This window comes from Salmo salar, chromosome 26 (assembly GCF_965601325.2).
Source record: "Salmo salar chromosome 26, fSalSal1, whole genome shotgun sequence".
Taxonomy (NCBI): Eukaryota; Metazoa; Chordata; class Actinopteri; order Salmoniformes; family Salmonidae; genus Salmo; species Salmo salar.
The window spans coordinates 15,883,288-15,904,681 of record NC_138316.1 but is presented as its reverse complement, the minus strand read 5'-3'; the positions used below and the strand labels follow the sequence as shown (position 1 = coordinate 15,904,681).

At 40.8% G+C, this 21,394-nt stretch overlaps 1 protein-coding gene across 1 annotated transcript; it reads right to left on the bottom strand.

Annotated features, from left to right (window-relative positions):
• Positions 1-4,616: 4,616 nt before the first annotated feature.
• LOC106587251 (trace amine-associated receptor 13c) lies at positions 4,617-18,961 on the bottom strand. The gene is made up of 3 exons (XM_014175483.3): positions 18,554-18,961; positions 10,129-10,482; positions 4,617-9,441 (listed from the first exon to the last, which is right to left on the bottom strand). Exons 2-3 carry the CDS (start codon positions 10,394-10,396, stop codon positions 8,516-8,518), a joined length of 1,194 nt encoding a protein of 397 aa, XP_014030958.1. The 5' UTR covers positions 10,397-10,482; positions 18,554-18,961; the 3' UTR covers positions 4,617-8,515.
• Positions 18,962-21,394: the final 2,433 nt, after the last annotated feature.

Genomic DNA, 21,394 nt, shown 5'->3' with positions numbered 1-21,394 from the left:
TACTGACACAGATCTGGGGAAGGGTACCAAAACATTTCTGCAGCATTGAGGGTCCCGAAGAACACAGTGGCCTCCATCATTCTTAAATGGAAAAAGTTTAGAACCACCAAGACTCTTCCTAGAGCTGGCCGCCCGGCCAACCTGAGCAATCTGGGGAGAAGGGCCTTTGTCAGGGAGGTGACCAAGAACCCAATGGTCACTCTGACAGAGCTCCAGAGTTCCATCTGTGGAGATGGGAGAATCTTCCAGAAGGACAACCATCTCTGCAGCACTCCACCAATCAGGCCTTTATGGTAGAGTGGCCAGATGGAAGCCACTCCTCAGCAAAAGGCACATGACAGCCTGCTTGGCGTTTGCCAAAAGTCACCTAAAGATTCTCAGACCATGAGAAACAACATTCTCTCGTCTGATGAAACCGAGATTGAACTCTTTGGCCTGAATGCCAAGCGTCATGTCTGGAGGAGGCCTGGCACCATCCCTACGGTGAAGCATGGGGGGGGGGGGCAGCATCATGCTGTGGGGATATTTTTCAGCAGCAGGGACAGGGAGACTAGTCAGGGTTGAGGGAAAGATGAATGGAGCAAAATACCGAGAGATCCTTGATAAAAGCCTGCTCCAGAGTGCTCAGGACCACAGACTTGGGTGAAGGTTGACCTTCCAACAGGCAGTGGTGGGAAAAAGTACCAAATTGTCATACTTGAGTAAAAGTAAAGATACCTTAATAGAAAATTACTCAAGTAAAAGTGAAAGTCACCCAGTAAAATACTACTTGAGTAAAAGTTTAACATTATTTGGTTTTAAATATACTTAAGTATCAAAAGTAAATGTAATTGCTAAAATGTACTTAAGTATCAAAAGTAAAAGTATAAATAATTTCAAGTTCTTTATATTAAGCAAACCAGATGGCACAATTCTCTTGCTTTTTTTATTACCGGATAGCCAGGGGCACACTCCAACACTCAGATATAATTTACAAACGAAGCATTTGTGTTTAGTGAATCCGCCAGATCAGGTTTTAGGGAAGACCAGGGATGTTCTCTTGATAAGTGTATGAATTGGACAATTTTCCTGTACTGCTAAGCATTTAAAATGTAACGAGTACTTTTGGGTGCCAGGGAAACTGTATGGAGTAAAAAGTACATACTTTTCTTTAGGAATGTAGTGAAGTAAAAGTTGTCAAAAATATAAATAGTAAAGTAAAGTACAGATACCCCCCAAAAACGACTTAAGTAGTACTTGAAAGTATTTTTACTTAAGTACTTTATACCTCTGCCAACAGGACAACGACCCTAAGTGTAACCGATGTGAAATGGCTAGCTAGTTAGCGGTGGTGCACGCTAATAGCGTTTCAATCGGTGACGTCACTCACTCTGACACCTGAAGTAGTTGTTCCCCTTGCTCTGCAGGGGCTGCGGCTTTTGTGGCACGATGGGTAACGATGCTTCGTGGGTGTCAGTTGTTGATGTGTGCAGAGGGTCCCTGGTTCAAGCCCAGGTTGGGGCAAGGAGAGGGAAGGAAGCTATACTGTTACATAAGCACACAGCCAAGGGACAGGTCTTCGGGACAAGTCTCTGAATGGCCCAGCCAGAGCCCGGACTTGAACCCGATCGAACATCTCTGGAGAGACCTGAAAATAACTGCAGCAATGCTCCCCATCCAACCTGACAGAGCTTAAGAGGATCTGCAGAGAACAATGGGAGAAACTCCCCAAATACGCGTATGCCAAGCTTGTAGCGTCATAAGAAGACAGCCAAATGTTCTTCAACAAAGTACTGAGTAAAGGGTCTGAATACTTATGTGATATTTCAGTTTATTTATTTTTTTATACATTTGCAAAAAATGTGTTAACCTGTTTTTGCTTTGTCATTATGGGGTATTGTGTGTAGATTGATGAGGGGAAAAAAACGATTTCATCCATTTTAGAATAAAGGCTGTAACGTAACAAAATGTGGAAAAAGTCAAGGGGTCTGAATTCTTTCCGAATGCACTGTGTCTTCTGCTTGTATAATTCCACCTGTGCCACTGACTTAGTCTGTCTTTAATTCCAGTTTTTCTACAAATTGATATGTTGGATTCATGTCTCCATCTCAACCAAGAATCAAAGTTAAAGAATGGTACTAAATCAAATCAAACTTTAAATGCACATTCAAGTTTGATATGATTTAGTCGAATTCTTTAACTTCAATTTTTGGAGACGTGAATCCAACATTTAAATTATGAATTTGTAGACAAACTGGAATTAAAACTACACAAAGTCAGTGGCACAGATGGAATTATCCAAGCAGAAGAAACATCTCCTTCAAATGTTGATATTTGGTTGCGTTGACAACCAAACACAATTCAATGTCACTAAATTTCATTACATTTAAAATCCGGGGTTGAAACCCTAGGCCTATTGTATTGTCTATTTTGAGTTGAATTCTGGGTTGAATTGAAACAATAGCTGTTGATGACTTTGCAAATGTTATATAAGCCTCAATAGCATCATTGATGTTATATGAGTGGTTAAGTATGGTCACATTTCATTTGTCTCTGTTAAACCTACCTTTAGGAATAACTTTGATAGCAACAGTGAATCTATTTAGTTTTTAAGTGAAGATCTTGCAATAATCATTCTCACAATAGCATTTTGGTAATAGTCAGTGACTAATATCATAGCTAAGCAGGGCTTGGTTAAAACCCTGGATGGGAGAAGATCTGATGTTGTTTTAAAGGTGCAAATTCAACATATTTTATGTTTTGTGTATGTTGGAATTTGGTTACCATGATGACATCCTGTTGTGAAAATACACCAAAACAACCGTTTACATTGATGACCTTTTTTCAAATCCAATGTATTTTCCACATAGATTCCACATCACAAGGGTGCTGAGGGTGGATGAATATTTTCCATATAGTGAATCGATCTTTGTCTTTATCAATGGGGCCTCTGATCGTTGAATGGCCTGTATGGTGAATCACCCCACCTTCAGAGAACAAACCTGTGACAGCTCTCCAAACTGGGACTAAAATACACTGGCTGGCTTCATGCATGTGTCGTAAACATATTCAAATCTCTCTGTGAATAACAAATGCCTTAAGGTCTCTCCTTTTTTTTTACTGGCAAATTTAATTTTGTTTGTTTAAAAAAAAGCATCTTTCTTTGTGTCCTTAAAAAAATGTTTTTAAAAGGAATGAATGGTGATATTTGACAGGGAGGTCGGTTTGTTGATGTTGTTCCAAGAGCGCTATCAGTAGCTGACGCAATGTTCTTCCTGTTAATTGTCTGGGTCCTATTTACCTGGGTGGTAATGATAGGAGCTTCCCCCAGGCACCTTGCATCCAAAACCTTCACTCTCTAGAGAGTAACAGGAGGGATTAATGCCAGCCTGCCTTATCTCCAGAGTTGCTAGAAACATAATTGCAATGGGGAAATTCACTTTTTTAGCACTTAAAAAAATTCTACAGTCCATCTGCTTTTCAACCTTTATCTTTTGGTAGACTACAAGCTTAAAGTCATATCCATTGCCTAATACACAATTTCAAGATGGTAAAACATTTTCATTTCGTTTTTTGATGTCTTGCAAAGTTTTTGACCTTACAATTTCACTCAGCGATGTGAATGGGTACGTTCACTAACCTCAGACTGGCAAGTCACACAGCGAGAGCAAGCAGGTTACGTCATCTCTTTTTCAATAAAGGTGTAGCCACAAGAAAAATTGCATTTGTCTGACTTCCTAACAGCGCTCCCACCTGTGTATAATGGCTGAACCAACTCTAATGTAACCTCACCAAACACAATGTTGCTAAAATGCCTACAAGGACTGTTTCTGTCCCTCACCGGCACACCAATAGACCATGAAAATGAAAAAACATCAAAGGGAACCAAAACATAATAGCTTTTGCTACCAGAGATTAGAAATTCAATACAATGATTCCCATGTGTGTATTTCTTTTAAGCCTAACATGTGTCTGTGAATCACTTAGCAGGTTAACACGACATTTAAAGTAGCACCTTGTTTACTAGAGAGTTGCTCGTTGTTAATGGAAAAATATACAACCTGTCAAATTACCCCACGACAGTGCCCGAAGTGAAATCATTACCATAATTGCGTTTCTCATCTTTATCTGGCAGCATATTTGCTACCAACTATTTGAGATTGACAATTAGGCAGGAGGAACTTTAACTATAAGCTGAGATCACCCTCTCATTAATGACTACCTTTCAGCTGAAAGGGGAAAAAATGGTTTAGAGCTGGTTGGGTGGCAGAGATGTCTGCTGGGGCAGTTTAAGGATGCAATTAGCCAGTAACTTTCGAGATTTCCTAAACACAATTTTTTTTTTATTGTTGTCATCTCAAACCATATGTAACTGTGTAGGTTCCGTCCATCTCTTCGTCCCAACCTGGGCTCGAACCAGGGACCCTTGCACACATCAACAACTGACACCCCATGAAGCATCGTTACCCATCGCGCCACAAAAGCCGCGGCCTTTGCAACGCAAGGGGAAACCCTACTTCAAGTCTCAGAGCGAGTGACGTCACTGATTGAAACGCTATTAGCGGGCACCACCGCTAACTAAATAGCCATTTCACATTGGTTACACATAATTAGAAAAACCACAGATGTGCTGTCAATGTCCAGAGTTCCTGGGGAAATGAACAATGCTGTCATTCTGGTGGCCATAGAGTCAAAGCGCAGGGTATATACAGTATGCAAACATAGACCTACAAACACTGTTGTCAGACTGTTAGTTGTGCTGTAATGATACAACCCAAAATATAGGTACACTTTTAGATTGTGAAATTAACAACAAACAGCAGCATATTTTAATCATGTCTCTCTCTATCTCCTCTTTCTCCCTCCTCCCCATCTCTCTCTTTCCCAGTAAGCGGTTCATTTGACAGTCCAGTGTTCTCCTGAGCCTTGCCTTGTCACATGACCAGCCATGTGTCAGATAATTTATGTCATGGTAGTGCTGCAGGAGAAATATACTTTTATCACATCTCTGCCAGCCAGACCTCTGCTCTGACATACCAGCCTCTCCCCATCCATTTCCATCTAATGCTCCCTCGCAGCATCTCCAGAGTTCTCTGATTATAAGGAGGGAATGTGATCTCCAACCACCCCCTCTTCTCTGTCACCAGGGGGATAAGATGAAGCATGGCTGTACGGAGCATGCATCTAACATATTCAATTTTCAGCAAAGAGCATTTCTCTCAATAAACACGCCATTTACTGCTCAGTGATGATGGACCTGGTGCCAATCATGGCTTATTTATTGGGCTCCTGGGTGGCGCAGCGGTCTAAGGCACTACATCTCAGTGCTAGAGGTGTCACTGCAGACCCTGGTTCAATCCTGGGCTGTATCACAACCGGCCGTAATCGGGAGTCCGATAAAGCGGTACACAATTGGCCCAGCGTCTTCCGGGTTAGTGGACCGTGGTAGGCCGTCATTGTAAATAAGAATTTGTTCTTAACTGACTTGCCTAGTTAAATAAAGGTTAAAAAAATAGAAGAGAAAAAAATATATATTGTTGGCATAATAACCCTGTTGTTGACATAGTTTGTGAGGCCAGCACATGGTAGTGAGGAGTAGCTTCCTGATTATATGTACATTTAATAGGTCTACCATTTAATAGGTCTACCATTTGGTATCTGTTTTCAGTAAAATAACACACATTCTGGGACGGCATGGTCATACATAAATAGTAATGGTAGATGAAAATATATTATACGTTATCTTTTTATACCACATTTGTAAACTATGACAGTAAAATAACATAAGGATCATAAAGATTTGTGAGAGATCACATTGTAGACATTGTCAGGACTCCTGAGACATCCAGTGGCTTGTTGACTACAGCTAGCAGGGTGTTCCCTTCTCCACTAACGTTTCTCAAATGGAAGGAAGTTGGATCCTGATGGGGCAAAAAGATGAAAATGATTGTTTCTAGTGTAGCTTGTGTAACTGCTGAGGCGGTGAATTTTAGAGCAGATGCCTGAAAGATATTTAGTACTGTCTGAACACATTACTCTCATGAGTGAACACCATTTAGAAACTCCCAAAATGAAGTGTTTCCAAATGCATTTATGACTAAATCTGACGTCATCATCTGATGAATAATACAATACTGATAAAGTTCTGTACAGTGTTTAAATATTGACACAGGGGGCTCCTGAGTGGCGCAGTGCTAGCTGTGCCACTAGAGATTCTGGGTTTGAGTCCAGGCTCTGTCGCAGTTGGCCGTGACCGGGAGATCCATGAGGCGGTGCACAATTGGTCCAGCGCTGTCCGTGTTAGGGGAGGGTTTGGCCAGCATGGATATCCTTGTCCCATCGCGCACTAGCAACTCCTGTGGCGGGCCGGGCACGTTGACGCGGTTGTCAGGTGCACAGTGTTTCCTCCGACACCTTGGTGTGGCTGGCTTCTGGGTTAAGTGGGCATTGTGTCAAGAAGCAGTGCGGCTTGGTTGGGTTGTGTTTTAGAGGACGCACGGCTCTCGACCTTTGCCTCTCCGTACAGGCTCTAAGCTTGTAAAATATTTCAAAACAGATATTTTATTTTCATGAAATATTATCATTGCCACTGTGACCAAATTTACATTTGCATTTTTGTCATTTAGCAGACGCTCTTATCCAGAGCGGCTTACAGTAGTGAATGCATACATTTCATACTTTTTTTTTTTTTTTGTACAAATGTACCAAAACAGCTTTTTAGTACAGATCATATGGAAATTATCCTGATTTCTTTGAAAATGCTACAAAATGTTTATCAGCATGTTTACTTTAAGTCATGTCATTTTGAGTTAGATATTATTTGAATTTAAATAAATTGATTTGCATTTATTTGATCAACATTGTATAAGTGCTGTGAATATCTTGAGTAATAGTAATGTTATACTCAACATATAATGGTATGAGAATATTCAGAAATAAATGTAGCCCCTTTAACGGTGTGACTTTACAGCCGCTAAGCATTCACACTCAAAACACAAGATAAGGCATCTGAATCGTTTTGTCTATTTCACTGAATTTATAAATGTTTCATTTATGTTCCGTATTCATTGTTGTACCATTCATATAAATGTTTCCGTGTATACACTGGCATCCATGAGATGAATAAGGTACATTTTATGTGAAAGGACCCATGAACACCAACATGTGAAGGTCATAGGAGAAAGTCAAATTGGGTGTCAAATGAAAGCTAAGAGTCTATATATATATATATATATATATATATATATATTGTTTATCCATTTTACCATCCTAGAAATTAGGAATAAGCAAGTGCTTTGATTTTCTGGAAAAGGGGGCTTAGAAAACATCTACCAGAAAAAGACTTAAAAAGGTATCAGAATACATCAAAACACAATAATGTTGATGTAAAGACCCCTGCCAACTAATATCAACACATATTTCGTTTTGGAGAAATGTTTCTGCCTTCTGTAAGTTTAAGAAACATTGGGCCTTGTGCCTTGAAATAGTAGTCACAAATCACAGTTTGGACAGCACAGAAGAGTATAGTTCAGTACTGTACAGTAGAGTACAGTTTAGTACAGTAGAGCATACTTCAGTGAGTACACTAGAATGTACTGTACTGTACAGAACTCTACTGTACTGATTTGTACTCTACTATGCTGTATTGTACTCTACTGTGCTGTATTGTACTCTACTGTGCTGTACTCTACTGTGCTGTATTGTACTCTACTGTGCTGTATTATACTGTGCTGTATTGTACTCTACTGTGCTGTATTGTACTCTACTGTGCTCTGCTGTACTTTGATGTCTAAACTTGTGAAACAAAGACATCTATGATTGGTTCAGATTTCATTTGGTCTTGTTTGGAGGCAGAGCTCATTAAAATAATATCCAGTGTGTAGAATAATACCCAAATATGCAAAAGAAGATATTGATATAACCTTTCTGTACCTATTTAGGATACATAACCTTGAAGAGAATGACATTCATATCCATAATTATGCATTTCTGTGTAGTACAGATCACGGACCCGTTGAATTGCCCATAACTGTACAAAACATCAACATCTCTCGTCATTTAGATTCAAAACATTCTTACAATTCATTCACTCACATTTGATTATGCCCTCCTCATGAATATAATGGTATTATCGCAAAAATAAAAGCTATTATAGAGAAAATTGTGCAAAATTAACATGTTTCTGGACAGTCACAAAACATGTCAGAAAACAAATGAAAACCATACATTACTTTCAACTCTATGATAAAGTGCATGTTATTAAGATATCCCCCACAGATATCTCACCTAGTCCAATGAGACAGCTTGAGTCATATGATTTAAATGATGCTGGGAATAGCTGGCGACTACTAGATACCATAAGGTAGCTACAGTTATGTTCATTATTTAGACACAGTGAAAAAAATGGAAACAATTCCTCTTCCAGAATTGCATCTTTTTTTGTATGTTTTTTTTTACCTGAAGTTAAATGCCGATTAAATCCCTCTCTCCATAGTAAAGTTAAAGAAAGGGGCACTGGTTGTCTTTTCAAAATAGTTTAAGGAGGTGGGGTTGGGGGTGTAGTCACAAGGTGAATGGGGGGGGTAGCTCCGCCTTTCTCCCCCTGGGAAGGTGAGTGCTCCCTCTGAAAAAGCAGAGTCACTCCTTTCCTGAAGCGCTGGTCTCTCACGCTGTATATTATCACATTACAGCAGCTGTTCCCAGTCAGGATCCAGAAGGCTACAAAGGAGAAGTTGCACCAGGTGAAGCCCACCACGTTGCCCAGCACAAACACAGCGATGGGGGTGAAGGAAGCCGTGAAGGCAAACGTCAGAATGCTGATCGTCTTGGCAGCCTTGATGTCAGAGAAGGAGGGTCTATGTTGGCAGCCGCCTCCCCCTCCCTCGACCCCCACATTCCCCTCTGACATGAGCTTACGTTTGCGTGTGTAGCGGCGGATGCTGGTGAAGGACAGGATGTTGAATACCAGGGTGCCGCCCAGCAGCGTAAAGTCAAACACGGGGAACAGCAGGAGGATGTTGGCGTCAGAGGGCAGAGTGACTCCGTCCCACAGGGGGACGTAGTTACACATCCGGCTGCACTCACTGTACTCCAGTGTGAAGTTGTTGCTGAGGATGAGGGGGGCCAGGGCCAGGAGGAAACTGCCTGCCCAGGAGAAGAGGATGAGAAACAGGGTGCGTCTCCGTGTCACCAGGTGGTCCTTATGTAGGGGCCATAAGATGGCCACACAGCGCTCTACCGTCATCAGGAATATAGTACTGATGGAGACAAACGTACAGCCAGCGAAGACTGGACCAATCAGCATGCAGGGTTGCCAGGGTCCCACCAGGCCCCCCATGGAGGGGTCAGTGCCCCCCTGGTACCAGACAGGAGGGGAACTGGTCACCATTAGAGAGATCTCAGTGTAGACAGAGAAAGGAACCACCAGCACTCCAACCATCATGTCCGCTATGGCCAGAGAGACTGTCAGGAGAGAAAGGTCATTCACAGTTCACACTCAACCACATACGGTACAAATCCCTGGGTTCTAAAAGAGGATTTTACATTCAATTCCATGGAAAACAAATCTACAGTGCTGCGTGGAAATGGTTTTGCATCCTTTGAGGCAATGCACAAAGGAATCCCTGATTGTGACTGAACAGCACTGAAGACTGATTTAGTTCTCTGCTAAACAACAAGCACCGACCGTCTTAATGAATCCTGCCAATATAACCAATACAGGGTGGCAGGTAGCCTAGCGGTTAAGAGTATTGGGCCAGTAACCGAAAGGTCTCTGGTTTGAATCCCTGAGCTGACTAGGTGAAAAATCTGCCGATGTGCCCTTGAGCAAGGTACTTAACCATAATTGCTCCTGTAAGTCACTCTGGATAAGAGCATCTGCTAAACTACTAAAAAGTTAAATGTAACCAGCAGGCAACATAAACAAACATGCGACTCTAGAAACAGAACATTCAACCAGAAAGCTGTTTGAATTTAAATTCATTTCACCTTTCAGTGTCAAGAACACCAAAGGTTGTTCTTCTTCCATGTCAGTGAATATATTGTGACTACCATTCTCTCCTATCACAAATCAACAGCATTTCTAGAGAGTAAATGAGCTCATTCTGAATGAACAAGTCTGAATCAGTGAGTTTTTTTTTTTTTTTTTACCTTTGAGGTATCCCTGTGGTGTGCGGACCTGTCTTGTCTGCATGAAGACGGTGAGCGTGACCACGTTGCCCACCACTATGGCGAAGGCCAGACTGACCATAAACACCACGGCCAGAGTACGGTTCAGCAGGCCACAGCAGCAGAAGGTGCAGAAGGGGGCCAGAGACTTGCCTGACCCCGGCACAACCAGGGCTGCTGCTGTCAGGTTGGGGCTCACAATCACCTGTGTGCCCCATGGAACACTCAGGTTGGCCAGGAGATCAGTCATGGTCGTCCGGATGAGGCCCAGGACAAACCTCACTACTAGGAGAACTTTGTGCTCCTGGTGCCCATGTGCTGGACTGGGAGATGCTCCTGGAGAAACAAGCAGGAACATTAGAAACCAAGGTAAACCATCAAACCTGTCCAAAGGAAAACTACAAACACTGCTATGTAACACATAGTACAGAGTTGATTTGCATGATAACACTCACATCACCTACTGTGCTATCTAGCTATATGTTTCCTAAAATGACCTACAGGTAACTGCCAAAATAAAGGAAACACTTGAGTAAATATGGGATACAAAGTTTATTGAAAGCAGATGCTTCCACACAGGTTTGTGTGTGTGTCTCAGTCACCAGATGTCAACCCAATTAAACACTTACGGGAGATTCTGGAGCAGCGCCTGAGACAGCGTTTTCTACCATCATCAACAAAACACCAAATGATGGAATTTCTTGTGGAAGACTGGTGTCGCAACCCTTCAATAGAGTTCCAGACACTTGTAGAATCTATGCCAAGGCACATTGAAGCTGTTCTGGAGGCTCGTGGTGGCCCTATTAAGACGCTTTATGTTGGTGTTTCCTTTATTTTGGCAGTTACATATACAGTATGTTCTGCAGATGGGCACTGCTACGACACCTCTCAAATCCCCATCAACGAACAACCTCTATTATTACACAACAATAAAGAAAATTGCTTGCTTTTGAGGTGTTGAATATACTGCAAAATGGGCAATCATGATGTATTCAAAGGAAATTACATGGACTGTATACTTCCTTAATCATTGTAGGTACACAGTGTACCCCACAGGTTTATGTATGGTGTTTATTGTTGGGAAAGAGCCAGCAAGAATGGCATTTCACTGTACTTGTGTACGTGACAATAGAAACTTGGTGTTGCACTGTACTGTAAATTTGTCATAGGCACATCATATTCAATGCACATCACAATGCTTGATTAGGGAATTTGTGAGATCCGTTGTTTTGTTTCACTGCCATATACAGTCAGGTCCAAAATTATTGGCACCCTTGATAAAAATGAGAAAAAAAAATACTAAAATAACAGCCTGGCCTCAAAGACTAGACGTAACATAGTAAATGTAAATTTGTGACACTCAAATTAGTATATGTTATGTTCATTGGCGTAGCGCAGTTTCTCTGGACCCCCAGCAAAGTCGGAGTTTGCCCCCCCCTTTCAGATTATGTGGTGCTAGTGCTTCTAGTAGCCTGCAGCTTTGCTTGAATGGATGCATGTTTATTTTTATTTGGTCCTCATTTTCTCATGTTAAGTCTAACGTTTATGTTTCATGAAGCTATAGGCCTACGGTGTCGCAATGCTCCTATTTCGAATGCTGGCTGGCGGCAATAATGTATTTACTTGTTCAGTAATTAGAGTGGAAAATTCAAACATTTCAGATTGTAAAATAAATGTGATGCAACAGCATACTAAATCAGTACCCAAAATATTTTTTTAGAATATACAACTTTGCTGTAGACCTATAGCCTACGAGCCATCTTTGCACTCTCTCACAGTATGGATAGAACGTTTGTGCTCCATAAAACCAGTCTATTAATGCCAAATAATCAGTCCACTGTCAAAGCAATAGCTTACTAGGGCTCATTTCATTATGCAGACAATGCAGTCTAGCCTACTAGCATATCTATGGATATATACAGTATTTAGCTGGTAACCTATTTATATTACACATTGGAACTCGGGGCTAGCTGTCAGGGCTATCAGTCTCATCACTCATAGGCTTTTACCAGTGTACACAGAAGGGGGGGGTGGTCACTCTCATAAGCGCCGCTGGGTTACTGACAGTCATCAGCTTGGTTTTCTGGGAGAAGAGGAGGACCGGTACTCTCTCTAGAGGAACTGTCACTGTTCTTGAGGGGAGGAAGAAGAGGAGAAGCAAGGCCACTGTCATTGCCAGGCCCGGGCAGTGAGATCTCTGTGGGGACTGGGAAGCTTTAGTGTTAGCTGCTGCATGACTAGGCCTACTAGCTTCCACCTGCGATGGTGTTTCGTCAGCCGAGGACGAGGTGGTAGCTTTGCTGACGTGGTTATCGTCTGTAATTTGGCACGAGCTTGATCAGATAAAGCTTTTTTTGTGGAGTTTTTGTTCACCACTTGATCTTGCCTTTTGTTTATCCATCTTGAACAACTCACTCACTGATTCACCTGTCACTGAGAAATAGGATAATTATGAAACATGAAAACTATATTGTCTGACTCAGCTACTACGCATGTTGGTTGGACAACACGAACACTTCGCTCGCTACATGTGAAAATTAAAAAGGATGGTTAGGATACTTAGCATGTTAGCTAACCCTTCCCTAACCACTAGCCCAGGGGTTCTCAAACTTTTTTGTGATAGCAAATTCATCAGTGACCCCCTCATAATCAGAACACAACTTGAGTGAGATAAAAAATATCATACAAGGAGTTTCACCATGATTTCGTGTGCAAGGCCGGACAAACCAAGTCTCGGGCCCTGGGAATGAACATTTTAAAGGTCTGCCTCTTGGAGGGAAAAAAAACTTGCTAATTTCCTGCAATTCTACACATTTTGTCATGGGGCAGAGAAATGTTTCTTGTTGCAACTATAACGCTAATATCCTGCAGTTCTACACATGTTGTCATGAGGCAGAGAGAAAACGACTGTGTAATGAAGACGCTGTGAGTTGAGAAGCAGGTGAAACGTTTAATAAAACAACAAACGAGACAACATAACAGTAGCGTCTTTGCATGTACACAGGATCAATACGGACTGGGGAAGGAACCTAAGGGAGGGCCAGATATAGGGGTGGTAATAAGTAAGGTAATGGAGTCCAGGTTTGCCTCATGACAACGTGCAGGTGCTCGTAATGATTGATGCCAGGTGTGCGTAATGATGGATCCCAGGACCGGCGGTTAGTATACCGGCGACGTCAAACACCGGAGGGGAGGAGCGGGAGCAGACGTGACAGACTGCCACCTCTCATTGAAGCCATGGACGTTCACGGCCGACCGCACCACTACAGGCATTGTTAGCAGAAAACAGGATTCCCCCATAATAGTGAAATAAATAAATAGAAAGTCAATCATGGTACCAATAAATGCTTCTAATACACCAGATGTATGTCCTTGAACCGATTATGTTTAAATCTCATTTAAAAAGCATTTTTGAAACGGTCTGTTTGAGATACAAGTTTGAGGTGGCTTTTTTAAAGTATTTTTTCTCCAATTAATGCTTCGGCCACGAATACGAGTATAGTCAAAATTATTTGGGTATGAGTTAACAGAACATTAACTTTTAAAAGTTTGATTTTCACTGGACAATTACTTTAAATTACAGTGCATTTATGTAAAAAAAATATAGTATTGAAGTATTGAGATGGGAAATGTATAATAGGTGGAGTACTGTGGATACCAATAGGCTCATGTTGCCCAGTGTTTAATAACATAAATTGTAGATTAATAATATTACATTGTATTGTATTACACCCTCTAAACTTCCATGGATCCCTGGGGCAAAATGTGTTTTTTCAGTTGTTGGATCCCCCCACTCCCTTTTGCCCTCAGAACAACCTCAATGCGTTGGAGCATGGACTCTACAAGGTGTCGAAAGCATTCCACAGGGATGCTGGCCCATGTTGACTCAAATGCTTCCCACAGTTGTGTCAAGTTGGCTGGATGTCCTTTTGTCTTGCCCATTTACCTTCTGAATGGCACACATACACAATACATGTCTCAATTGTCTCAAGGCTTAAAAAACCTTCTTTAAGCTGTCTCCTCTCTTTCATCTACACGGATGGAAGTGGATTTAACAGGTGACATCAATAAGGGATCATATCTTTCTCCTGAATCCCCTGTTTTCAATACAGGTATAACGACACTGAGCTTTTTTTCGAAAATGTTTTATGAGGTCGGAGAACACATTGGGAGGGATCTTGAAACTTTGCCGCAAGTGGATCTTTTAGCAAGACAATAACCCCAAGCACACATCAAAATCCACAAAGAAATGGTTCATTGACCACAAAATAAACATTTTGACATGGCCGTCCCAGGATTTGATCCCCATTGAAAATCTGTGGTTTGAATTGAAGAGGGCAGTCCATAAACACAGACGAAGGATATCAAGGATCTGGAAATATTATGTATGGAGGAGTGGTCTAAGATCCATCCCAATGTGTTCTCCAATCATCATAAAAAAAGTGTTTAAGGCTATGTTGTTATCCTCGCATTTTGATAATTTCTTATTACTTGTTTAACAAAATCTCTTCCTCTGAGCACTTGCATTAGTATAAAATAATATAATTTTCCCTTTTTTGCATTCAAATACTGTAGAATTAGTAGTATTTGTATTATATATTTTATATAGTATTTTTTGCTCATCTTTCTCAAGGGTGCCAATAATTTGGGACTTGACTGTATGTAATCAAATAGTCCATATTTCAGAGGTACCTTTTGTATGAGGTAAGATGTTCCTTCTAAATCTTGTTATTGTGTAACATTTTTATGCTTGTCTTTGAAACGAATAGTCCAAGAGTACCCAATGTTCAGAACCAGATTTTGGTTTCAGCTGACAACTACATACCTTTGCCTTTCAATCTCCTACACAATATCCCCTTGACTGGTGTGCATGAAGATATCAAGAGAGACAGACATCTAGCAAGAAAAAGTCAATTGGAGGGAACACTGACAGATCAGCGCAACAAGACCATGGATTTTTACACTGGCTGCAGTGAGCAGAAAGCAAGAAAACTCAATTAAAAAATGTGAATGTGAAAATGCGTAAAATAACATTGTGAATCCGACTGAGTGAAAACAATTCACAATTCTCCTACATTTACAGTCCTAGTTATCATTGCCCAAAACAAAGGGAATCATTTCAAACATCTCACACATTTTTGCTTATTGTGTCCATTGACTAGAATTCATATATATTTGGGTTAAAAGACCAATTCAGTGGAAAAACAAAATGGGGGTAAAAATAGCCCAGCCCAGTTAATATTGACTGCAGCTGCAGCTCCTCAGGCAGCAGCACTCCCACTTCATCTTACGTTAGGGACACAGATCAAGGGTTCTCCAGGGACTGACAGTATTCTTCAAGCTAATTACATCCAGTTTATTTGGGGTGTCAGGTAGCCTAGTGCCTAGTGGTCAGCGCATTGGGCCAGTAACCGAAAGGTTACTGGATCGAATCCCTGAGCTGACAAGGTAAAAAATCTGTCATTCTGCCCTAAATAAGGAAGACTGGTTCCCTGGTAGGCTGTCATTGTAAATAAGAATTTGTTCTTAACTGACTTGCCTAGTTAAAATAAAAGTTTAAATTGACAGCACCTTGTCTCTGCAAGCCAAGTAGGAAGGTTAGTTCACCTCACAAACCAGAGTCCATTTTTTTTTTGGATTAACATCGAGGATGAGTGCCATGGGAACTATCGGTATGGCACAGCAGGACCAGCCTAAGTGACAAGCCTCACATGTTTAATATAATGCACACAAAATAATAGAGCCCTTAACCTTCACGGCACATTCAACGTTTTTTTTTTCTCTCCATGCAATCCTCGAACGCAGACGTATGTGTGTGTGCAACAGGCTGAATGAAGCTAATGAATCCAACATGGACAGAGAGGCTGCATTGTTTTGTTCATCATGAACCATGCCTATAGACCAATCACCATGACTAATTAGCTCAACTAAGAGCAGCAATTTACTCTACAGGCCATAATGGGAGGTGGAAGCTCAACTTGCAATATTTAATGCTCTTATATAATGACACATAACCAGTGGTGTAAAGTACTCAAGTAAAAATACTTTAAAGTACTACTTAAGTCATTTTCTGGGGGTATCTGTACTTTACTATTTATATTTGACAACTTTTACTTTTACTTTGCTACCTTCCTAAAGAAAATAATGTACTTTTTACTCCATACATTTTCCCTGACACCCAGAAGTACTTGTTATGTTTCGAATGCTTAGCAAGACAGGAAAAAGGTCAAATTCACACACTTATCAAGAGAACATCCCTGGTCATCCCTTCTGCCTCTGGCAGACTCACTAATCACAAATGCGTTGTTTTTAAATGATGTTCGAATGTTGGAGTGTGCCCCTGGCTATCTGTAAAAAAAAAAGGCAATAAAAAAATGGTGCTGTCTGGTTTGCTTAATATAAGGAATGTGAAATGATTTATACTTGTACTTTTAATACTTAAGTATATTTTAACAATTACATTTACTTTTGATATTTAAAACCAAATACTTTTAGACTTTTACTTTCCCTTTTACTTGAGTAATTTTCTATTAAAGGTATTTTTACTTTTACTCAAGGATGACAATTCAGTACTTTTTTCCACCACTGCACATAACTGAGATTTATAGCTGGTAAGATCCCTGAGTGGACCAATTCAAAACTGTGGGGATATAGAAAATCTGATTACAGCTATTATTATAAATTAAACTGAGCCTTACACTGTGCATTCCATCTCAATTATATGAGGATTAAGCACGACTAAGACTTGAAATCAAAATGCTGAACAAAAGAAAAAAAGCATTTTGTTTGATGGCATACAGATTTATCTTTTAAGCTTCGGGAGGTACAAGATCTGTACCCTTGTTAAACGTCTTTGGTTGTAACTAAAGTGGAGATGACAGGCGGAAATGTCCCCTGTGTGCCCATAGCAATGCCTGAGGCTGTGGGGGACACTGTCACAACAACTACACAACTGATCCTCACAGCAAGACATGACTTCATCCGCACAATCTTTTAGTTTTACAACAAAACAAATCTCACAAACTCCAAACCAATGCAAATGACAAAAGAGAAGCAGTATAACAATAGACTAACAAATGCCCTTGATACAAATTAAAATGGATATACAGGCGTCTGTGCAAAGTAAAATGCCTAAGTGGTAGGAAGAAGTGTGTGGTGAACGTTTGAGGAGCAGTGGTAGCTAGCTGGGTAAGGAGGGCTGACTGACCACGGGGCTCATGAAGCTTGTGTTTGTCATGCATGCAGTGGATGTGTGTTTGTTTGTGTGAGGAGAGCCGTGGCGATCTCCTTGGGTGAGAGGCGAGGCGTAGGGAAGGCTGTTGGATTAGGGGCTAGGTCAGGGCTCCCACCCTGGAGCAGGAATAATGGACTGGCCATCTCTACTCGATGTCCCCCCAAGCCAGGGCTGTCTTTACTGTCATGGCCTAGCTGTACTAGAACACAGCAGTGACTCCTTCATCTCTCTCACACTCCCTCTCCTCCTTATCTCGTTTCGATCCTTCTCAAAAGTCCACTCAATCTATGACGACTCCCCCATACTGCATATCTCTTCCCAGCCTTCTCTTTCCACACCTTCTCTCATCTACCTCTTACTTTCTCTATCAATCCATTTTATTTTGCTGTTACAGGATGTGTGAAGAGCACTGTGAAAGGCGCTTTATTCCTGAATCGAGCTATCCGTGGATCTATAGGTGACTCCTCGCTTGCTCTGTTGATCTTTGTTGTGTTTGTTAACCATGTACAGTAGTCTCATTGTTCTACTCCCTGTCAATATACTGTGGTCTCAATCACACTCATCTAATGAACAGGCACCTCACCCAGAGCACGTCACTCCATCAACTGTCCTGCTGTCTGCAGCTCTAGGGAGAGCCAGCAGCACAGGACTTACTGAACAAAAGCAACACATTTTGTGAGTGTGACTGTATCTGTGTGTACGGTATGAGAGAGGGGAAAGAAGAGCGATACAGAGACACAGAACGTCATTGTTCTCTACACTCAATCATAAAAGTTCACTTTCCAAAGCGCATCTTTGTTTTTTGTTTTTTACCTGGAAGCCATATCAAATATATCTCAGATTATAAGTAAATGCATAGTAACAGCTCATTACCACAATTAAACTAAACAACACAGCCTCTGTCGACACATCATCTGGCTTCAGACAGAAGCTGTTTAATATTTTTTTACCGCAAACATAACATACAGTCTGCAAGCTTATGAAATATACATAACTCGGCATCTAGTAGATATTCAGTTTTCCCGATTATAAACAGATAGAAATGCCATGCACCACAAGTGATTAATTTCAATAAAAAGGCTTACTTCAAGTCTAGCAAACCAAACACTATAATTTCAATACAACATGCAGTTGAACACACGTACAGTATATAAACAATCAAGAGAATCTCACCTGCATTGTCACTGCACTTGTTAAAAGTCCACCTTTAGTGCCTGCAATATTGTGGAGAAGTATATGGTCCAATGGTCATTGATGCCCTTTTCGGAGTAAATCCGGCTGATAGGAGACAGGAAATGTATAGTCCTTGTATCACGCTGCCTCCACAGAATTCGTACACCTACAGTAGACAGAGAAGCACTGCGTCACTGTACTGTCTTTCTTGCATTCTTTATTTACTTCACTCTCTGTTTCAGCCTTCTCTATCTTTCTCTCTCTCTCTCTCTCAACCTCTTTTGCTTTCTCTCTCTCTCTCTAGTAGTCTCTGAGTCTCTCTCACATGAGCACGCTTTCTCGCTCTTCCACAATTACAGCTGCAAGCTACAGTCCACACAGAGCAGCTTCTCTCTCCCAGTCTCTTTCCCCCACACTCTCCCTCCCCCTTCTGTCTCTCACCACTCCAAGCGACTTATATGCCCTATGTCTTGTGTGCTCTCTACACTCATAAAAAAGGTGCTATCTGTCCCCATAAAGAGAACCATTTGACTAACCTTTTTTGGTTCCAAGTAGAACACTTTTGGTTCCTGATAGAAACTTTTGAGGTTCCATGTAGAACCATTTCCACAGAGAGTTCTACATGGAACTAGTGCTGAGCGATAAGTGTTTTTTGAGCTCGATTCGGTTTTGGGTTCGATTATAAAAAAAGAATTATGTTTTTTTTATTTTGTTTACAAAACATTTTTCAAAATTAAATGCATTATGAAATAATCGCATTCAAATGATTTTAGAGCTTTTTAATTGAAATTCTAAAGCCAACAACAGTGAACATTCACATTCAATTATTTCTGTCAGGTCCACATTGAGTTGACATCAATAGAAAAATAGGAAATTACTATGAAATAATACAATATTTCAGTTGTGTATGTTACTTCGTTTTATTTGATGGCTTTATTATTTTTAATTCCTTAAAGTCATCATCTCATCTCTGCTCAGGCAGTAGCAGCTAGCCAGACAAAGTTATCTCTGTGCACCCTGTACTGTACTGTCTTTAGTCATCCTATTCAGCTAGGCAAGCCTGCCTAAGTATGTTGCAGAGCTGTCTGACAAAATAATTTGACTAGCTCTTCAAAGTAGATAACCAACCTGGACTGGGGGGTAGATGTAACTTAGCAAACAAAATCTGGGACACTTCAATTATACTGAACAAAAATATAAATGCAATGTGCAACAATTTCAAAGATTTTACTGAGTTACAGTTCATATAAGGAAATCAGTCGATTTAAATACATGAATTATGCCCTAATCTATGGATTTCACATGACTGGGAACACAGATATGCATCTGTTGGTCACAGATACGTAAAACAATATTGGCCTCATTATGGGCCTCAGAATCTCGTCACGGTATTTATGTGCATTCAAATTGCCATCGATAAAAATGTGTTCGTTGTCTGTATTTTATGCCTACCCATACCATAACCCCACCGCCACCATGGGCACTATGTTCACAACATTGACATCAGCAAACCTCTCGCCCACACAACGCCATACACGTGGTCTGCGGTTGAGAGGCCGGTTGGTCGTACTGCCAAATTCTTTAAAGCAATGTTGGAGGTGGCTTCTGGTAGAGAAATTAACATTAAATTATCTGGCAACAGCTTTGGTGGACATTCTTTCAGTCAGCATGCCAATTGCACGGTGCCTCAAAACTTGAGACATCTGTGGCATTGTGTTGTGTGACAAAACTGCACATTTTAGAGTGGCCCTTTATTGTCCCCCAGCACAAGGTGCACCTGTGTAATGATCATGCTGTTTATTCAGCTTCTTGATATGCCACACCTGTCAGATGGATGGATTATCTTGGCAAAAGAGAAATGCTCACTAACAAGGATGTAAACAAAATGTGAGAGAAATAAGCTTTTTGTGCATATGGAACATTTCTGGGATATTTTATTTCAGCTCATGAAACATGGGACCAACACTTTACATGTTGAGTTTATATTTTTGTTCAATGTAGTATGATGTTACGAATTACAATTTGTATGATATGTTGCTAATTGCAATTTGTACAATATGTTATGAATTGCAAATAATGCAATATGTTATGAATTTGCAAAACTTCAAATTTGTTGTGGCTAACGTTAGCTAGGTGGCTAACACTAACGTTAACTAGGTGGCTAACGTTAGCTAAGCTAGAGGATAGGGTTAAGGTTAGGGTTGAGGTTAGGAGTTTGGTTAAAGGGATAAGGTTAGGGGAAGGTTTAGCTAACATGCCAAGTAGTTGCAAAGTTGTTAGCAAAAATGTTAAAGTTGTACATGATGAGATTCAAAGACACAACCTTTGGGTTGCTAGACCCAACCACCCCGACCAACCACCCAACTTTTGTTTTTGCCATAATTAACCTTCTGTCTTATGTAACCATAGCAAACATAACACATCATACTAATTTGGAGGTCCCGGATTTACATTTACTATGTTACGTCTAGTCTATGAGACCAGGCTGAGATAAGGCATACTTTCACAAACTGTCTCTATCCCTCTCTCATTGTTGTGTTGTGTACATCTCCTATGTGGTTTATGCAGTCTGTGTGTATCTAACCTAAAGTAGCAGGCGTAAAAGTTTATCTCTGTCCGAGCTGGAAAGAACAGCCAGCTTGCAGTGGTGCAAAATGTACTCAATAGTCATAGTTGAGTAAAAGTAAAGATACCTTAATAGAAAATGACTCAAGTAGTAGTGGAAGTCACCCAGTAAAATACGACTTCAGTAATTAGATTTTTATTTAACTAGGAAAGTCAGTTAAGAACAAATATTTATTATTTACAATGACGGCCTACCCTGGTCAAAACCGGACGACA

Excerpts from the sequence above, each read along its gene's own strand:
- LOC106587251 (XM_014175483.3), bottom strand. The coding sequence starts at position 10,396 with ATGACTGATCTCCTGGCCAACCTGAGTGTTCCATGGGGCACACAGGTG. Across the intron at positions 9,442-10,128 it reads ACCACAGGGATACCTCAAAG|TCTCTCTGGCCATAGCGGAC; the intron begins GTAAAAAAAAAA and ends CTCTCCTGACAG.